Raw genomic sequence first — 18,114 nt, 5'->3', positions numbered from 1 at the left:
AACCATATATTTAAGAGAAAATAGTAGTATTCCGACAGAAACTTCCGACGTTAAACATAGGAAATAGTGAACTGTAAGAAACGCTTAGACTTTACTATCCCATGGTTAAAATGGCGAACATTAGGAGAATAGATGATTTAAACGTTTTATAGTGAAAAACTTAGCATGCGTCTTAAATGTGTTTTGATGTATTATGCAAGCGGTACGTTTCTTATCCAATATGAATGTTAAATACATTATTTGGTAGATACTTGAAGTTAGTTTTTAATGCCCTAATAAAAACCGAATCATCGGTTTTTTCTGGGAATTCGGTTCGGCTTCGGTTTTTACTAAAATGACCGAACCGAACCGAAAATTCGGTCAACCGATCAGCCCTACTGAATACATTACATTTATAATTGTGACTGTATATAGATTTACTTATTCAATTCAATTAATATAGATGTGATGAACAATTTAAAATTTTTGTGACAAAATTTGATTACTGAAATTTGTGTAAAAAATAATTGCTCTCCCAAATAAGTATAGCAATATTTAAAAATTCAATAAACAGCTGACACAGAGGACACTAACCAACAACGGGGGGATAGGAGCAGGAGTGACTCCTACCTGAGCTGTTCCTGCTATCAGTCTCGCTTGGCCCATGCTTGTTCAGGTTGGCAGCCATCTCCCGTACTGATCTCTTCTCTCCTGTAACCACACACACAAGCTTGCGTTTGGTCTTCCCACCACGCATCATACTAGAGGGATCAAGTCAAAGTCCTATAGCATAGGCCAAACATTATTACTGCAAAACCTTTTTTTAACATATTCCTGTTTTGCAGAACTACTACCACATGGACATATTACATGTCTCAGTTATGTTATATCACCCATGCAGGAACACTGTGAAGAAAAAAAAAACAGTGTCTGAAAATGACTTCTGCCACTTTATGATACATGTACATCAATTCTTCACTTAGCACATCTTCAAATTACGCAAATTCATTTAGCACAATGTTAATTTTAATGCCCCAGTCTTAAACAGCGCGTCTGTAAATTTCCATTAACTAAAAAACTGCCACAAGCAAAAAAAATATATCAGGCATGATGCCACGAAGTCTGCTTCAACTCGGTAAATAACAGATGTGCCGTGGCATATAGTTACCTATAGGAGGGAGGAAGAGAGATGCATGCAGGTCTGACTATGCTATCAGCTGTTGTACAAACATCAGCTATGGCAAGTTCAGTTGTGGCTATAGAGCGTACGTCCGCGCGTACGCCACCGGGCCGTACCGTTTTCACCCGGCCACATACTAGGCCGTGATGGACTTCAGTCTAGCCAGTGGCAAGGAACCTGCACGCACAAACACAATGCAACGTCTGCCCATTTGTCTGCCGGTAACTGTACATGAACTGCAAGGTGCAAGCACCTGCAGTTGGAATCATAGTGGAATCATGACATCCAAGTGAGAGCATAATGCATTGTGTTCAAGTATTTGAGACAAAACTAGAAGTATTACGATGTGCAGAATGTCATGAAGGCCACACTTATGTTGGTCGCACGTTAGTTTTAACAAGTCAATGGCGTGCACAATCATATGAAATACGGACTCTATCAAATGTTTATATTAAGTCCAATGCTATTAGCTGTACTAGCGGGAATGTATTTGACATTAGATACCGGAACAGAAATTAACAGGTGAGTCACATGGAAAAGGTTGTTAAATGAATGGTGCAATGAAAAAAAAAATCACAGGTGTGACAGGTTTGGTGTGAACCAAGCAGCAGTGATACACGAATAAGCACTTTATTTTTTTAAAAATTTAAATGTAAATATCCGGACAGTAATATCGGTTTCATTGCCAGTAAAGGATGGCTTGGTACGCCACGTGAGTTGAAGGTCATGCCCGGGCAGGCAAGTCAACTAGCCGACTGATGATAACTATCTTCCCTTATGCGGTGTCGTTTATTTCATACAAAGTATTTGATGGTAGGCTTATAAAGATAAATTGTGTGACATATTTATAGTTGAGCATTACTTTACACATTTTTATTACGTAAAGAATATTTCCCTACACATTTTGGAACACATTAAGAAAATTAGCCTTGCTATTTATGGAGACTAATGCTTCGGAATATGCGATTTTGAATAACACGAACATTTTTAGAAATGCATTAATGGTGCTAAGTGAGGGATTGATTTACCAAAATACACTATTCACACATTCTACTGGTCTCTGGGCAAAAGCTGTGCAGTTTCAACAACTGAAGGATGAAGTAAAATAACTGTAGAACAACTGCACCTATCTTAGATGAACAAAGAGATACTGGAGCCAAAAGCTACAAAGTTTAACTGATGAACTAATTATAAAACATTAGATTTGAAAAAGATTTTAAATATTTATTAGTGAAATGCTAACTAACTTAATTTCTTAAAAAATACCCTCCCTCCTTAATAAAAACCATTTTATATTTTTTATTTCCGAACCATGTATGTAGAAACTTTTGTGCAACATTAAACATCAAGTTCTTTCCCAAGAAATTCTCCCAAATTTTTTTTAATAAATCTTAGAGAAAAACAGCTAAAACAAAACACCAGATATATAAAACGTACAAATCGCACTGCCATATAAACAAAGTAATGTGTGTGACCAACAAAATTATATAAAAATGTGGCCCTATAGCAAAACATTTTTTAACAAAACACTATTTAATGAGAGGTCATCTCTCTTCACATCACCAGCATATTAAATGAACACCACTTGAAAGACACTGTGACATAGAATAACACCTGCTGTATGATAAAATTATTTTAACTAATTCACTTAATATTTTTTTTCATTGTTAATTTACACTCATGTTTCTTTTATTTTTCAGAGGCATTTCAAGTATTTTGATTGAGCTAAAATAAATATTATTATTTGGTTTAGGTTTCACATAAAGCTGAATGTAATATTTTTTTATTATTATTCTTTCACTCATATTTGTATAGTCAGTTAAAATTAATATGTTTATTTTTTATGTTTCTACAATTTTAAAGCACATTCAGGGCAGTAAGACTGTGACATTCTAGAACATTCTAGAAGGTTTGAAAGAAAAGAAGACATTATGGGACATTTTGGCACCCTGAAGTAATTTTTTTTTATATCTAAGAAATGCGTCACTGGAAAACCCATCACGTGGGTGCATGACTGTGCAGCCATAGCCCAGAATAATTACTGGGTGCTTTTTCAGCCAGCCAATCAGGAGGAACCATGATGTGGTGTGACATGAATTTCGAGACTTACAGACAATATTTTTCAGCAATGCAATTTCCCCATACGACCATACGGTCAGGTACAGAATACTGTCCTATGATTGGTCAGTTGGCCCACAGGGTTGCCTCCCTTTGTTTTCAACTTTGTAAAGGAAGGTAACTACGTGGTGCAAGACAGTTGTCGCTCGATTGTCGCCACGTGCGGTTGTGTCGTCGGCAATTCGTGGAGTTCTAACAAAATATTTTCAAGTGACAATGTAACATCTGCTGGTCAGAGCCAGGCTGAGTTGCAACATTTTTTTTTGTGTATTTTCGGACAATATTAATTAGAAGTTCGACCCCAGGTGTCGGCATCGGCCCAGGGCCACCATCATCACCCACCCGGGATAAATTCAGCAGGATGACGTGCCTTGTTAAGTAAACATAACCAAGGGACTTAATTAATTTATATTGATCGACATGAAACTATGTAGTTTAGCTGGAACTGTGTGGTATGTATTGTAAAATTGTTTTATCAGAAAGTAGGTAATCAGATCAGTATAAAAACATTTATAGAAACAAGAAAATTTTCCAATTAACAAACTTTTGATCAGAGAACAGAACTGTGATTGGTAACGTGTGTAAGTTGTTTTTTTCTTAAAACAATAAACAAAGGAATTTAAAAAAAAACTTTTACTTTTACAAAATAAAACATCAAATAACTCCCTTTGGTTAAAAGACGTAACTTAAAACACGCTTTAGGTTACTACATACAACTATAAGTTTTAAAGTGTCTGGTTATTTACCTGGGTTGTTTTTCCAGGCCAACCTGGAATGTAACAATATATACTTTGAACATGCCAATTCATCAAAAAGCCCATTTTGATTGTAACTGTGGATCCAGAAATTTACCAGTCTCAATACAGATATATTGGGGTTGGTTATAAATACGGCTAAATTATTGAATTTTTATTTTATTGTAAGCGTGTGCTAGGCATGGTCGGGCAGAGAAATTTGACTTCGGGCGGGCTCGGGCGGGTAATTGTCCAAAATTTTCGGGCTCGGGCAATCTCGGTCGGGCATCAAAATCAGTTAATTAAATAAATTTTGAACATAAAATAGTCGTACTTAAGTTTGCATTGACAAACCTGAACTGTTTTTATTTATTTACTATACCGCACTGATATAAAAGTTAAACATTAACCTAAAAAATAGAGTGCATATTAATCTTGGAAATAAAGTGCTTATTAACTAAATTGTGTTTGGGTAGCTGCTTGAAGGTTCATTGTCACTGCTGATTGTTTGACCTACACTTCCACTGGTATCCATTTTGGTAAAATAATGACATGAATTAAATAGAAACAATTCACAACCACTTTCTGCAAATGCCACGCAACTACAATGTGTGTAATTAAAGTTAGCTTATAATCCTTCTCGCACACAGCAAGCAGCTCCACCGGCCTTGAACACTACTTTGTGACTATTGAGCAGTGAGCATCCGCCGTGCGTACGCGCGCGCGTGTGTGTGAGAGAGACGGGCGACCAGCTGCATCGTTAGTCAGCCAGCGAGAGTAACGGTAAATGTTGACCTTGACCACTTCAGCTTGCTGCAGGGCTCGCTCTCTTATATCTGTCTCCCCCTCCCACAAACACACTTGCTGACCGGGCACCTTCTTTATCTTATCTCTCAGGCACACTCACTTCACCGGCTGGTGCCGGGACGGCGGCGGCGTGGCATGTTCCTGCAGCTGCCGGGCGTTCCAAAAAAAAGAAGCTTTGTTTACTTGCGCCGTGCGGTATTGCCGTTTTCCAAGGTGCCCGATATTTTCGGGCACTGAAATACCCGCCCGGAATTTCGGGTATACTTGATACCCGAAACACTGCCCGAAATTTCGGGTACCCGACCATCCCTGTGCGAGTAGCCACCTCTAATTTTATGAAGGTATCAATTTCACACATGCAATCATGGAACCATGAGCATACGTAAAAAAGGGTTCTAGTGTACACTGGTTAGTAATATTATAGTGTTTTGTTCCAATAAATGTGTTAGCATTTTTTTTGTAGTTATATCATTAAAACAATTTTATATCATGTATATTAATAGGCAATTACAGTTCAAGGCCAACACAAAATTGCAGACAAACCATTGATTTTTTCAAACTTATTAACATGACACTTCAAACTGAACTGATCTACTTGTTCAGTTCGGTTTGGAAATTTCAAACTAAGCCCAGCAGTTTAAAATATAGTCAAGTGAAACATTTTATATATAATGACAGAGAAGCTAATAAAAACAAAAAGTACTAGCTGTCACACTTGCACCCAGTATGTTGTAACTGTGTCGTTAGCTTCTGCGACAACCTAACAATCTGGGACGCTGGATGGCGTCTAATCGAACCTGAAGCAGAGCCCATGCTGGCAACTCCGGAGTCTGTGGACTCATCCAGAGCATCTCCAGAGTCCGGAGTGTTGGCTGCCGACGTGTTGGAGCTGGAGCCGTCGCTCGGCAGAGAGAATTCTCCTGTGACACGTGCACAAACACTCATCATTACACCTCACAGTGAGTCATGCTCCTACTGCTGACAAAGGAACTACACCTCACAGTGAGTCACGCTCATACTGCTGTCAAGGAACTTCACCTCACAGTGATTCATGCTCCTACTGCTGTCAAGGAACTACACCTCACAGTGAGTCATGCTCCTAATGCTGTAAAGGAACTACACCTCACAGTGAGTCATGCTCCTACTGCTGACAAAGGAACTACACCTCACAGTGAGTCACGCTCATACTGCTGTCAAGGAACTTCACCTCACAGTGATTCATGCTCCTACTGCTGTCCAGGAACTACACCTCACAGTGAATCATGCTCCTAATGCTGTAAAGTAACTACACCTCACAGTGAGTCATGCTCCTACTGCGGTCAAAGAAACTACACCTCACAGTGAGTCACACTCCTACTGCTGTCAAGGAACTTCACCTCACAGTGAGACATGCTCCTACTGCTGTCAAGGAACTACACCTCACAGTGAGACATGCTCCTACTTCTGTCAAAGAAACTACACCTCACAGTGAGTCACGCTCATACTGCTGTCAAGGAACTTCACCTCACAGTGAATCATGCTCCTACTGCTGTCAAGGAACTACACCTCACAGTGATTCATGCTCCTACTGCTGTCAAGGAACTACACCTCACAGTGAGTCATGCTCCTAATGCTGTAAAGGAACTACACCTCACAGTGAGTCATGCTCCTACTGCTGTCAAGGAACTTCACCTCACAGTGATTCATGCTCCTACTGCGGTCAAAGAAACTACACCTCACAGTGAGTCACACTCCTACTGCTGTCAAGGAACTACACCTCACAGTGAGTCATGCTCCTACTGCTGTCAAGGAACTACACCTCACAGTGATTCATGCTCCTACTGCTGTCAAGGAACTTCACCTCACAGTGATTCATGCTCCTTCTGCTGTCAAGGAACTTCACCTCACAGTGATTCATGCTCCTACTGCTGTCAAGGAACTTCACCTCACAGTGATTCATGCTCCTACTGCTGTCAAGGAACTACACCTCACAGTGAGTCATGCTCCTATGTTACCGCTTACTTATGTATTTAATTAACAGAAATACAAAGTTGTCTGATGAGTAAATTTTCTTTTAAAGACCTTTTTAAACTTTATAAACTTTATCTTTTCATCTTCGTCGCCGCTGTGTACCGCTTATAAAAATGTAGCCAACACTAGTTGGCATCATTCATGTTTGGTTATGTTGATTCTGTATAGAGCGCGCACATAGTCTAATATTGATACAAATAGCTCATCGATTGCATGCAACGCATGCGCTCAGTCTGGTGCCGAGTTAACTACATTTGATAGCCCACGCTTTCTCGCGGTGTGTACTACGATAGTTATGCGCTCCGAATCACGTTCGCGTCACAGTTTTGGTTATTCTATTTAAAGTTGAACAAAATGTTATTGTTGCATGACTTATTAATTTAAATTGTTTGGCGTGCTTTTGTATACTATACTTTTGAAATGAACGTATTTCCTTGAATAGGTTTTGTTTTTGTGAATAATTTTACCTAAAAAAAATTCTTTTTTCACATAATCGTCGCACCCCTACTTTTCAAACTTTATTTTAGTATAAAATGTGCAATGATTATACGATAAAAAACAGTATTTATAGCAATCCCAACTATAAACAGATCCTTACTTATTGCCACCTCTTCACTGTAAAGATAAATACTAAGTAACCTTGGTACATATTTCTTGAAATCAATTATAAATTATTCTATTCATTATCTGGGTTATCTTGATTCTGTGATGAGGCAAGCCACCTCAATTGTTTTTTTGTTTTTCGTGTTTAATTTTATGCCTGAATTAATGTTGCTTTGTAAACCTTCTGTTATGAAAAAAACTTTGTCCTTCTATTGACACTGTATAACTCATTGCTGAAATAAATTTTAGCTGGAAGTGAGCAAACTCTTTTGACTTTCAAGAAAGTAATTTTTTTGTTTAGTTTAAGCAAAGGGAGAAATGATTGTGTGACATTGTGTTTTGGCACCGGAAATAAATCACAATGCCTACGACAATAGTTATTGTGTTCAAGTAGTTATTCATGATTTTTGAAGAAAAATTACTAGAAATGTTAGTAGTTTCTTGAGCTTGAGAAAGAAGAGCTATATCTTTGCAAGCTGTCTCATAGATTACTTATTCCATTGCTATATATATGGTAAGCATAAAATTGAAGAGCATTTAACTGAGAGAGTATTTAACTTTAACCTATATAAGACTTTGGATATAAGTTTAAAGAAACAAGTGCAGCTATTAATTAATATTCATACATAATAATTAATGTATCATTTGGATTCATTTAAGGATGATGATTAAGATGAACATGAATAGTAGGAAAAAGAGAGGACTGAGCAGTTAAAAGCTGGAAGAGAAGTTTTTGTTGATACTATTCAAACGTGAGCAGTTTTTGCCCCCATGGAAGCTTACCTGACTTCCTGTCGCCGACCATAGACCACGGACGAGGCTTCGGTGCAATGGGTGGGGGGGGCTTCACCTTGCTGGCCAGCATCTTGCTCCCTGACATGATGGGGGAGGAAAACACTATGGTAACATTCCTGCTTCCAAGATTACAAAAATTAAGAAAATCAACATATTGCCAAACCAGTTTTACTTTACACAGTCATAAACAAATAACACAAAACAGAAAATACTGGATTTTTCAGAAACATTGAGAGAGAATTAAGTTGAAGCTGTTCAGTGTAGCAATTTAAGAATTCAGAGTAATTGTCACCTGCAGAGTCTGGTCGAGCAGGCAATGACTTGAGCACTGGAGACTTAGGGACTTCTCCACTCTTCGGCAAGCCATTGGTGGGCGAACGGCCACAGTCCTGGCAAAAAGAGCACAACAGCTTCACTAAGCACGTTTCTTCTGTAGCAATCCATGCTATGTAATGCTTTTACAGCAAAAACACAACAAGTGAAAAGTACATACAATAATGGATATTCGTAACTAAGAACCTAATAAAAACTACATGCTTGAACGCGAAAGGATGTACATCCTTCACTTCATGCTGTTTCCCATGTCGGCCCACAGATTTTGAGCATTGTGACAACACTGGAAGAACAACAGCAAACCAAATGCACTCACCTGCCTGAGAGGATTGGTGGACCGCTTTGACTTGATCTCCGACAGGTGAGAACTTTCTGACCCGCTACTATCATCTCGAGATCCCGCTGCCAGAACAATTACAAAACTCTATTCATTTGGCACTATAACCTCAAAAGTAGTACAGTACACACATTATAAAATTACAAAAACATTAACACAAATGACTGTGGGTGCTTTAAAATCATTACTTTGAGCCGGCATCGGGGTCGCCAGCGACGGACATTTGTACTTCTTGCCTTGCTTCGAGGAGCTTGTCGGCGATGAGAAACTATTCCCTTCCTTTTTCCCCTCCTTAGCTTCCCCCCGAGCTTGCACAGAAGTCGTTTTGTGCCAAATTATGGCATTGGCGAGTGTAGAGCCTTCTTCGCTCCAGCCTCTGAACTGGCAACATGTAAGTCTGCTAAGTTAATTTAGTTTTGCTGGGTCCTCGCAAGAGGGCGGCGTGCCAGATGTAAGTCTCCTCAAGACTTAGTAGTAATTTTCAATTTTCCCAATTTCCTTTAATCCTGCCTGTCAATATTATGTTTAACATTAAGATTTTCAAAAATTAAGTTTGTTTCATGATCTCAAAAATCCGTTCAACTTGTTTGATGAGAGTACGGACTAGATAGAACTTGTGATGAGTAAATATCATTTTTGGCCTTGCAACTGGTTCATTGGCATGGTCACTGATTTGTTACACGAGTACCCTCTTTTATCGCATAATCGTAGCACATATATTTTAGGGAGTCAAAATTTGGATAAAAAATCCTCTCGCGTAATAGTCGCACAATATTTTGGTACCGCTATTAATTTCCGAGTGCTTTGCATGGGTATTTTTTCCATATAAAACAATGTATTTTAAAGTATATCTAAAATTTATTCGGACATCACCACTTACTTATTTCATGAACAGAAATACGAAGTTGTCTGATGTGTAAATTTTCTTTTGAAGACGTTTTTAAACGTTATAATCATTATCGGTTCAATTGCGTCGCCGCAGTGTACCGCTTACACAAATGTAACCAGCGCTATAGCCCGTCCCACTCTTAGATTGCAGTACACGGCTTATGGCGCGCGCTGTTGCCAAATCTCTAACACATTACAAATTTCAGGAGATGTGTGTCTTTGTAATTCGGATCGAACAAGAAGCATTTTAAGAAATCATATCGTAATTTATAATATTTTATACTATTACACATATAAATTTGTAATAATGCCACTTTTAAGTAAATTTCAAATAAAAACTACCTATTGTAGACGAAAATTTCTTATAGTTTTCTTTTATGTTCTAAAAATCCCATATATATATAATCACATTTTCATGGACCCGATAAATGCCGTATTTTTGGACAAGTCATGTCCAAAATGATAAATAAAAAATGGTAATGGAAATTCTCGGTCGAGTAGTTATGGGAAAAATCCGAACAATTGGGTCGAAATGGGGAAGATTTTTTGAAAAACAGAAAAATCGCAACAACTCCCATAATATGAATAATATCGCATCCGTTTTAACGTATGATAACTCGGAGTACCTAATGCCAAAAAATGTTTTCTAAATAAATTTTTGATACGACCAGCCATAACTGCATGGGTTCGAAAAATATTTTCACCGGACAAAAAAAAACGTAACTGCATTAGTAGACACATCAAATCTGTTTAAATTGTTTGTAAATATCATAATTATTTTCCAAAACTTTGTCAAAAACAATGTTTGATAAGATGCTTGGTGTTGAGAAGGATAGAAAAATAATTCAAAATTTTGTACCATCATCGCTATTAAATTCCTTCGTATTTATTTGATACATTTTACATATTATGTTCAAGATTTGATTAAAATATATTTTGTAACAACCATTACTGCAAGGGGAAGAAAAAAATATGGGTTTAAGGATATAAAAATCCCTTTTTGTTCTAATATAAAGAAATACTATCATCAAAATCTTCCTGCGCCTTTAGGCTGATAAGGAACTTTTTTTTAACTTTAACTACAACAAGAATCTGTTCACACACATTTCATTCATAGGAATTTATATGATAAATGTAACGTTAACTTGATTAAGAAATTAATAACATCATATACCTTTTAATCACTATCGCTACCGCTGACCAATGTTGATACCCCTTCCATAAGAGTAGCACAGAGCTGACCAGAAGAATGGTAAGCTTCCTTAATTGCATTGCACACACTCATATTTTTTGAAAAATACTCAAATACATTCAACACAATCTTGCGCTCCCTCCCGCGTAGCCTACCGATATAATTTCTTTTCGGTGTTCTAACTTCCATATTTTATATGTATCTTACAAAAATAAATGTACAAAATAAAATCACGTATGTTAATATATAATTTCTTTGTCAAAATTATAACTGTAACGAGTCACCGGACACAACGCCTTTGTTCGTCGCGAGACGCGATACTAACTAGCAGGCTGGTTTCAGAAATGTGTGTCTAAGGAAATACATGGTTGACTAAGGAAGCCATGTATTTGAAATAGCTTGCAGGACAGAACCCCCCTTATCTAAACACACGACCCTGTTTCCTCTTACGACGGCAGCTTGTGAGAGAAACCTCTATTGCAGCGCGCTCTTGTACTGATAAGACACATCTTTAACAGCTATTTCCACGGAAACTATAGAAGCAATTGAGATGGAGCTGCTTTTGAAAACTAATTCAATTCATTGTGAACATTTTTCACGCTTTCGTCCCGCATCTAACTTTAATAGAAAAAAAGTTTTCCGCTGGTCAACTTTTTGATGTGTCAGTTTGTGAAAAAATGCATTTCAATATATTAAAAAAATTATTTAAGTGAAACCAGTATAGTTATTGTCTTAACATTTGTTCCGTGGCGTCCTAAGGCATTAATTTATTAATAAAAAAAAATGAATGAAATACACATGTAGGTTATTTTTTTTAATGTGAAACATCTCGGAATACTTCAAAACAGTTTGCAGTGAATAAGTTATGTTTTTTAATTTTTTGGACACTTAAAATATTATTAAGTATTCAAAATAAGCATTGACTGATGCATATTTCGATGCTATACAATATGAAAAAAGCTTGGTCCAAAAATTAAAATTTTGAATTCGTTTGATATTTGGCAACAACGCACGAAGAAACAAGGTAAGCGCTAACGGCAATCGACGTGTGTTAGAGAGAGAGAGAGAGAGAATACGCACATTTACTTCCACACTGAAATCTAAGAGTGGGATGCTCTATAGTTGGCATCATTCATGTTTGGTTATGTTGCTTCCCGTATAGAGTGTGCACAAGTAGTCGAAAATCAATTTCTCACCGATTGCATGCAATGCGCTGATGTCAGCCGGGGCTTCGCCCCACGAGCCTGATCATCCTCCGTTCCCTTTCCCAACACCTTTCCTACCCGGCATTTGTGTCGTAACGTACGTAGCCGTGTGCGATTCAAACTGCGCGCCACAAACTACAGCAAGAGGGCGCTTAGCTGCAGTGCGCCGCACCCCTAAATGTGTTAATTGATATTGTAACCCTTTTTCTTTCATTCTTTTGCCCCAGTGTTTTGTTGCAGTTTACTCATGTATTTCCTTAATTTAAATATTACGTTAATTATAAAACTATAGACGTTGCCCGGGCGGACCCGAATAGGCACGGACTTGGACGAGGGTAGGAATGTTTTATATAAATTCTCAATAACTACGTAAACATTAATGTACTTTAAATTGCCAGTAATTTTTATATATTTATTAATGTAATCTATGATTTACTAAACGTTCGCCGGGGCACGGAATCGCAGAATGTTGTAACGGTAATTGTGTTCGGCGCGAAGGGCGCCATGTTGCCACCTGCAAACCATGAGCTCATCCCAGTCTCCTTCTACAGCCGGCCGAGAGCGGACGTCTCTGTCGACACCCCGAGGACATCACCGTTGAGTCACTGAGTAATAATTCCATTGCTTAATTTATTCGAATCTCTTTCTTTTCATCCTCGGGGCCTCTCTCGGTCGGAGAGACTGTATAAATATTCAATATCCACTCCTCAGAGTTTTTGTAGCATCAGTGTAATACGTGACGACTTGGGGCAGCCACGTGCGTGGCTCGCCTCCTCACCTAAGCCGATTCGTGCCTCGGGCGTTTTTCTCAGTTGTATCAGTGAAGGAGCGTGTACGGATATAAATCGTGAGTAGAATAACCAATTAACTGTGTTACGTGTTTTTGTGTTCGGGGGGCCACGTGGGATCCCAACCTGACCGGCGGCGTGTGGGACGCCCTGAGAACCCACTGCGTATTAGAAGCGTGCCTGACGCTGAGAGCGGGCTCAGGTAGGGTCGAGAGCTGCGTGTAACATCTAGAGGGCCAATATCTCGCCACACACGGGCCACGTAACGCCCTGGGTTAGGGTCTCCAGCCGGGTCCACGTGCCCACTCACGTGGTGGCGCCCACTAATTTTCACCGATAATTTTCACTACAACACCGTACGCCCTCAAATGGCGCCCAAGAGCGTGTGGCGAGATATTCAACGTGTCGTGAATACCGGGCCCACACGAGTTAGCGCGTGTTAGGCGGTTGTGCACCGGAGCGCGAGAGATAACGGGACCGAGCGGCCACGTGACCAGCCGAGCACGCGCGCTTCCAAGAATTCGCAGCGAGCAGCCAGGTGGCTGCATTCCTGGCAACAACAACAACTCAGTCAGTGTGTGTGTGTACCGCCAGCCGCGTCGCGTCGCGTAGCGAGGAGAAGAGACACAATCGACCGGTCTCACCACCACACAGCAATGTCGGACAATCACGGACTTAACAACAATCCGGGCGCGATTCAGGCAAGTGAGTTGTTTAAAAAGAATAACTTGTATTGTGTTATGTGCGCACGACCGCGCCAGATGAGCGGGATGGCGGGAACCTCCTGGATGGACACGTGCGTGTGCTTAGGGCAGTATGACGTACCACGGTATCACGAGCAGGCGATACGGGCGGAACATTACGGGCCGGAACACGGGAAGTGCACGGGCGCGGAGTGCGGCGGAGACGTGTGGGGAGGAGGCTGGTGCCGGAACTGTCGCGCGTTCAAGCACACGGCATGCTTCACGAAAACAGAAATCACCTCGTTTCAGGACGGGTGGTACACGTGCCAATGGTGTCACCGCGCGAGGCGAGCGAGCGTGCCGAGTCACAGCCCGGTGAGGGACGTCGCCGACACACCACGTGGCAGGACACCCCTTGTAGGCCACGTCGAGCTGCCGGAGTTCGCAGGGAGGACCAGCGACGACCCGCGGAAATTCGTGCGCGCGTGCCAAGAACGTCTGAGCCGCTACGGAGTCCCGGAGTGCGAGTGGGCGGACAGGGTCGGCAGCGTGCTCAAAGGCGAGGCCAAGACGTGGTGGCAGATTACCCATGAGTACGACATGCCGTGGGCGGAGTTTGCAAGGCAGTTCGAGACCAGATTTGCTGACGTTAAGGCGGAAATGAGAGTGCGGGTGGAGCTGTACTGCCTCGAGCAAGGGGCGACGGAGACGGCGGAGGCGTTCGTCATCAAGAAAATACGTCTGCACAAGCGGCTGTGCCCCGACGGGGAGCCGACGGAGGTCCTGGAGCGGGCGGTGAAGCTGATGCGCCCGGAACTTAGGCCACATCTGCGCCTGCTGACGCGATGCTCGGCCGAGGAGTTCGTCCAGCATGCCCGCGCTGTAGAACAAGACCTGCGGGCCGCGAGGCCGACCAGGGACATCACACCCTCCAGAGGCAAGCAGGAGGACGTGGCACCCGCCGACACCAAGGCGCTGGTGCCCTACATCACACCCACACGGAGCGACACCAGGCGCGACGAGTCCGGGTCAGGCGGCCCTCTCCAGCCGGCATGGCGGAGGCGTACTCCTGACGGCAGCCAACCACCGCAGTGCCATACGTGCCCGCCCGGTACGCGGCACTGGCACGAGGACTGCCCGGTGCGGAACAAGTTCCGGCCCGACATCATGAACAGACGGCCGTCGGGAAACGGGCAGCAGGGGGCGGCGAACTGAAACTGCTCACACCCCCGCCACGCTCAACAACAACGAACCAACAACGGCGGGGCCTCTCCTGGGTCACGTGGGAGCAGCGGAAGCAGACCTGTTGCGGATCCCGGTGGTTGTCAACGGGCGCACAGTCCACGCGCTTGTTGACACCGCCGCCAGCCATAACTGCGTGGCCGCGCGCGTGATCGGCCGCGCCGACGTCGAGTCGCGCCCAGGCCAACTCCACCTGGCCACTACGGGAGACGTCTGCCACACCTGGGGCGTAGCGACGCTGGAGGTGGACGTGCAGGACCACCGATCCACCACGACGGCGCTGGTAGTAGAGCGGCTGCGCGACGACATCATCCTGGGGCTGCCCTGGCTCTACGAGCAGCACGCCGCCATCGACGTCCGGGCCGGATGCGTGCACGTCGGCACCCAGGGACGGCGCACCATCCACGGGCTGGGTAGGCCGACTCCACCAGCAGTAAACAAGGTCAGTCTCGACGAGTTTCAGCACGGGGTACCCCCCGAGTTCCAGGCCATCATCCAGCAGGTCCTCGATCACCAGTGTAATGTGTTTGCATCCGCGGATCCGCTAAAACGTACCACCATAGCTGAACATGCCATCCCAACCCATCCTCACGAGCCCATGTTTATCCCGCCCGGTAGTTACGGCCACGCCGGTAAACAGACCATCCTAGATCAGGTTCAGGACATGTTACAGGACGGGATAATTGAGCCTAGCGAGAGCCCATACAATTTTCAGGTCGTGCTGGCGGAGAAAAAGGACGGCAAATTACGTTTTTGTGTCAACTTTAAGCCTATTAACAGGGTAACAATTAACGCACCGCCCCCTCTGTTGAACATAGCCGACACGCTCACGGGACTGGGAAACGCCAAAATATTTTCTTCCCTTGACTTAAAATCGGGATATTGGCAAGTGCCCGTACGGCAGGCGGACCGGCCCAAGACAGCATTCACGGCCCCAGACGGGCGTAGGTTTCAATTTTGCACGATGCCATTCGGCCTCCAAGACGCCCCAGACACATTCCAGGGGATGACGACACGCGTTCTGGATAATTATTCGGGCAAGTTTGCAGCCGCATACCTAGACGACATAATTATATGGTCACAGACGTGGGAGGAGCATGCACATCACCTAGCGCTAGTCTTAGAACGCCTGGAGAGCCACGGCCTCACGTGTAATCGCGAGAAATGTCACTTGGGGACCACGGAACTGGACTTCCTGGGTTTGGTAGTCAACGCAGAGGGAAACCGGCCCACGGAAAAACAACTTAACGTCATTGTCAACAAACAGCCCCCACGCACGCGTAAACAGCTGCAGAGATTCCTGGGATTAGCCAACTGGCTGCGGGCCTTCATTCCGGAATTCTCAGTAATAGCCGCGCCGATGACTGAACAGCTGTCACCCAAGCGACCTTTCCGGTGGACAGCGGAGGCCCAGGACGCTTTCGACGAGTTAAAGAGCAGATTTCGGCGGTGTCATTTACTCGCGCGACTGGACCCGACCAAGCCACTGATCGTACAAATGGACGCGAGCGAGAAGGGAATAGGGGCCATACTCCTACAACTCGGCGATGACGGCGAACCTCGGGTAATCGAATACGCGAGCGCCAAGTTCGGTGACGTTGAGCGGCGGTACAGCGTTAATGAGAGGGAGTGTCTCGGCGTGGTTTGGGACCTGAGGCGCTACCGCCCACACTTGGAGGGGCAGTCCTTCGTGTTGAGGACGGACAGCCAATGTCTGAAGTGGCTGGCCACCATGCAGGGGCGGCGCTCAAAACTGACTCGGTGGGCCATGCTCCTACAGGCCCTAGATTTCAAGGTCGAACACGTGCCGGGGAAACATAACGAACTAGCGGACGAGCTGTCACGCAACCCTGACGTCACGATAACAGCACGCGACGATGCCGAGTGGGAGGAACTACTACCGCCGTCCAGTGGGCGCACACCCAGGACGTCTCACACCTCGAATCGGAACGCCGCACTATGCGCGATCGCCCCGAGCACCACACCGACACTACCCCCAGGCGCAGAGCTCGACGACCTGGACGCGTACGTGCGGGTGGTCCAGCTGACGGACCCAGACACACAAGGACTCATACGTCACTGCGGAGAGGCGGAATGCGAGGGGTACCGGGTAGTGGACGGGCTACTCCAGGCACGACCGAAGGGGACAGACGACCCATGGCGAACATTTGCACCATCAACTACAAGGCGGGAGGTTTTCGACATGTTCCACATGAACCGACTAGCAGGACATCCCGGCGCAGACCAGACTCGTCTCGACGTACGGGGGCGATTCTACTGGCCAGGGGTGAACCAGTTTGTACGAGATTGTGTACGGAGGTGCCGGCACTGTCAGCGGCACAAGGCACGCCGTACAGACGGGACAGCTCAGCAGATACCTAGGCGACCCACCGAGCCCTTTCACACGGTCGCCCTTGAACTCATTGGGCCGTACCCACGATCACCGCGAGGGAAACGATTTTTGCTGGTCGTGACAGATTGTTATACGCGCTGGGTAGAGGCGTACCCCCTCACGAACGCCCGGACCGGCACCATTGCGCGCAGCCTGGAGACGGAGTTTTTCCCTAGGTGGGGCTACCCACGTGTCCTGTTGACAGACAACGCCACTCAGTTTGCCAGGCGACGGTGGGCGCAGCTGGGGAGGAAGTGGCAGGTCATCCTGCACACCACACCCATATATCACCCACGCGCAAACCCCACGGAGCGACGGAATCAGGAGGTAAAAGTGCAGCTGCGGTTGAGACTCTCGGACGACCACGCCCAGTGGGATGCCCACATCCCCGACATACTGTACTGCATCCGACGACGGGTGAATGCTGCAACCGGCGAGACACCGGCCACAATGGTCCAGGGGCGGAACCTCACCCTCCCCAGGGAATACCACGTGCGCCAACAACAACAGATCGAGGCGGATGTAGAGAGCCCCGAGATGTGCCTGAGGATGTTGGCCGAGACGCACGACGCCGCGCGACGCAACCAGGAGGCGTACCAGGCACTGCGAACACCCGGGACAACTCGCCCACCACCTGACTTGAGCCCCGGCCAGCTGGTATACGCCCGACTTCACCCACTCTCCTCCGGCCGTCGCAACTTCTGCGCCGGATTAGCGCCGAAGTGGCTCGGCCCGGTGACGGTAATTAAAGCAGAACCCACGGCGGTGGTGATAAAACTACCCTCCGGCCGGGCAGCAAAATACCACCGGGACGACATCAGGATAGCG

General features: G+C 44.4%; 1 protein-coding gene across 9 annotated transcripts in view; it reads right to left on the bottom strand.

Annotated features, from left to right (window-relative positions):
* The window catches only part of LOC134527342 (F-actin-uncapping protein LRRC16A), a 324,842-nt gene that overhangs the window by 40,385 nt on the left and 266,343 nt on the right, over positions 1–18,114 (bottom strand). For all 9 annotated transcript variants that reach the window (XM_063359938.1, XM_063359939.1, XM_063359940.1 and 6 more), the window contains 5 exons: positions 8,876–8,961; positions 8,519–8,615; positions 8,215–8,304; positions 5,616–5,738; positions 610–690 (listed from right to left, as the gene is read on the bottom strand). In XM_063359938.1, coding sequence (XP_063216008.1) covers positions 610–690; positions 5,616–5,738; positions 8,215–8,304; positions 8,519–8,615; positions 8,876–8,961 — 477 coding nt within the window. The remainder of the gene's footprint in view (positions 1–609; positions 691–5,615; positions 5,739–8,214; positions 8,305–8,518; positions 8,616–8,875; positions 8,962–18,114) is intronic.

The sequence above is a fragment of the Bacillus rossius genome, chromosome 1 (genome assembly GCF_032445375.1).
Source record: "Bacillus rossius redtenbacheri isolate Brsri chromosome 1, Brsri_v3, whole genome shotgun sequence".
Classification (NCBI taxonomy): Eukaryota; Metazoa; Arthropoda; class Insecta; order Phasmatodea; family Bacillidae; genus Bacillus; species Bacillus rossius.
This window is presented reverse-complemented; position numbering and strand designations above follow the sequence as displayed.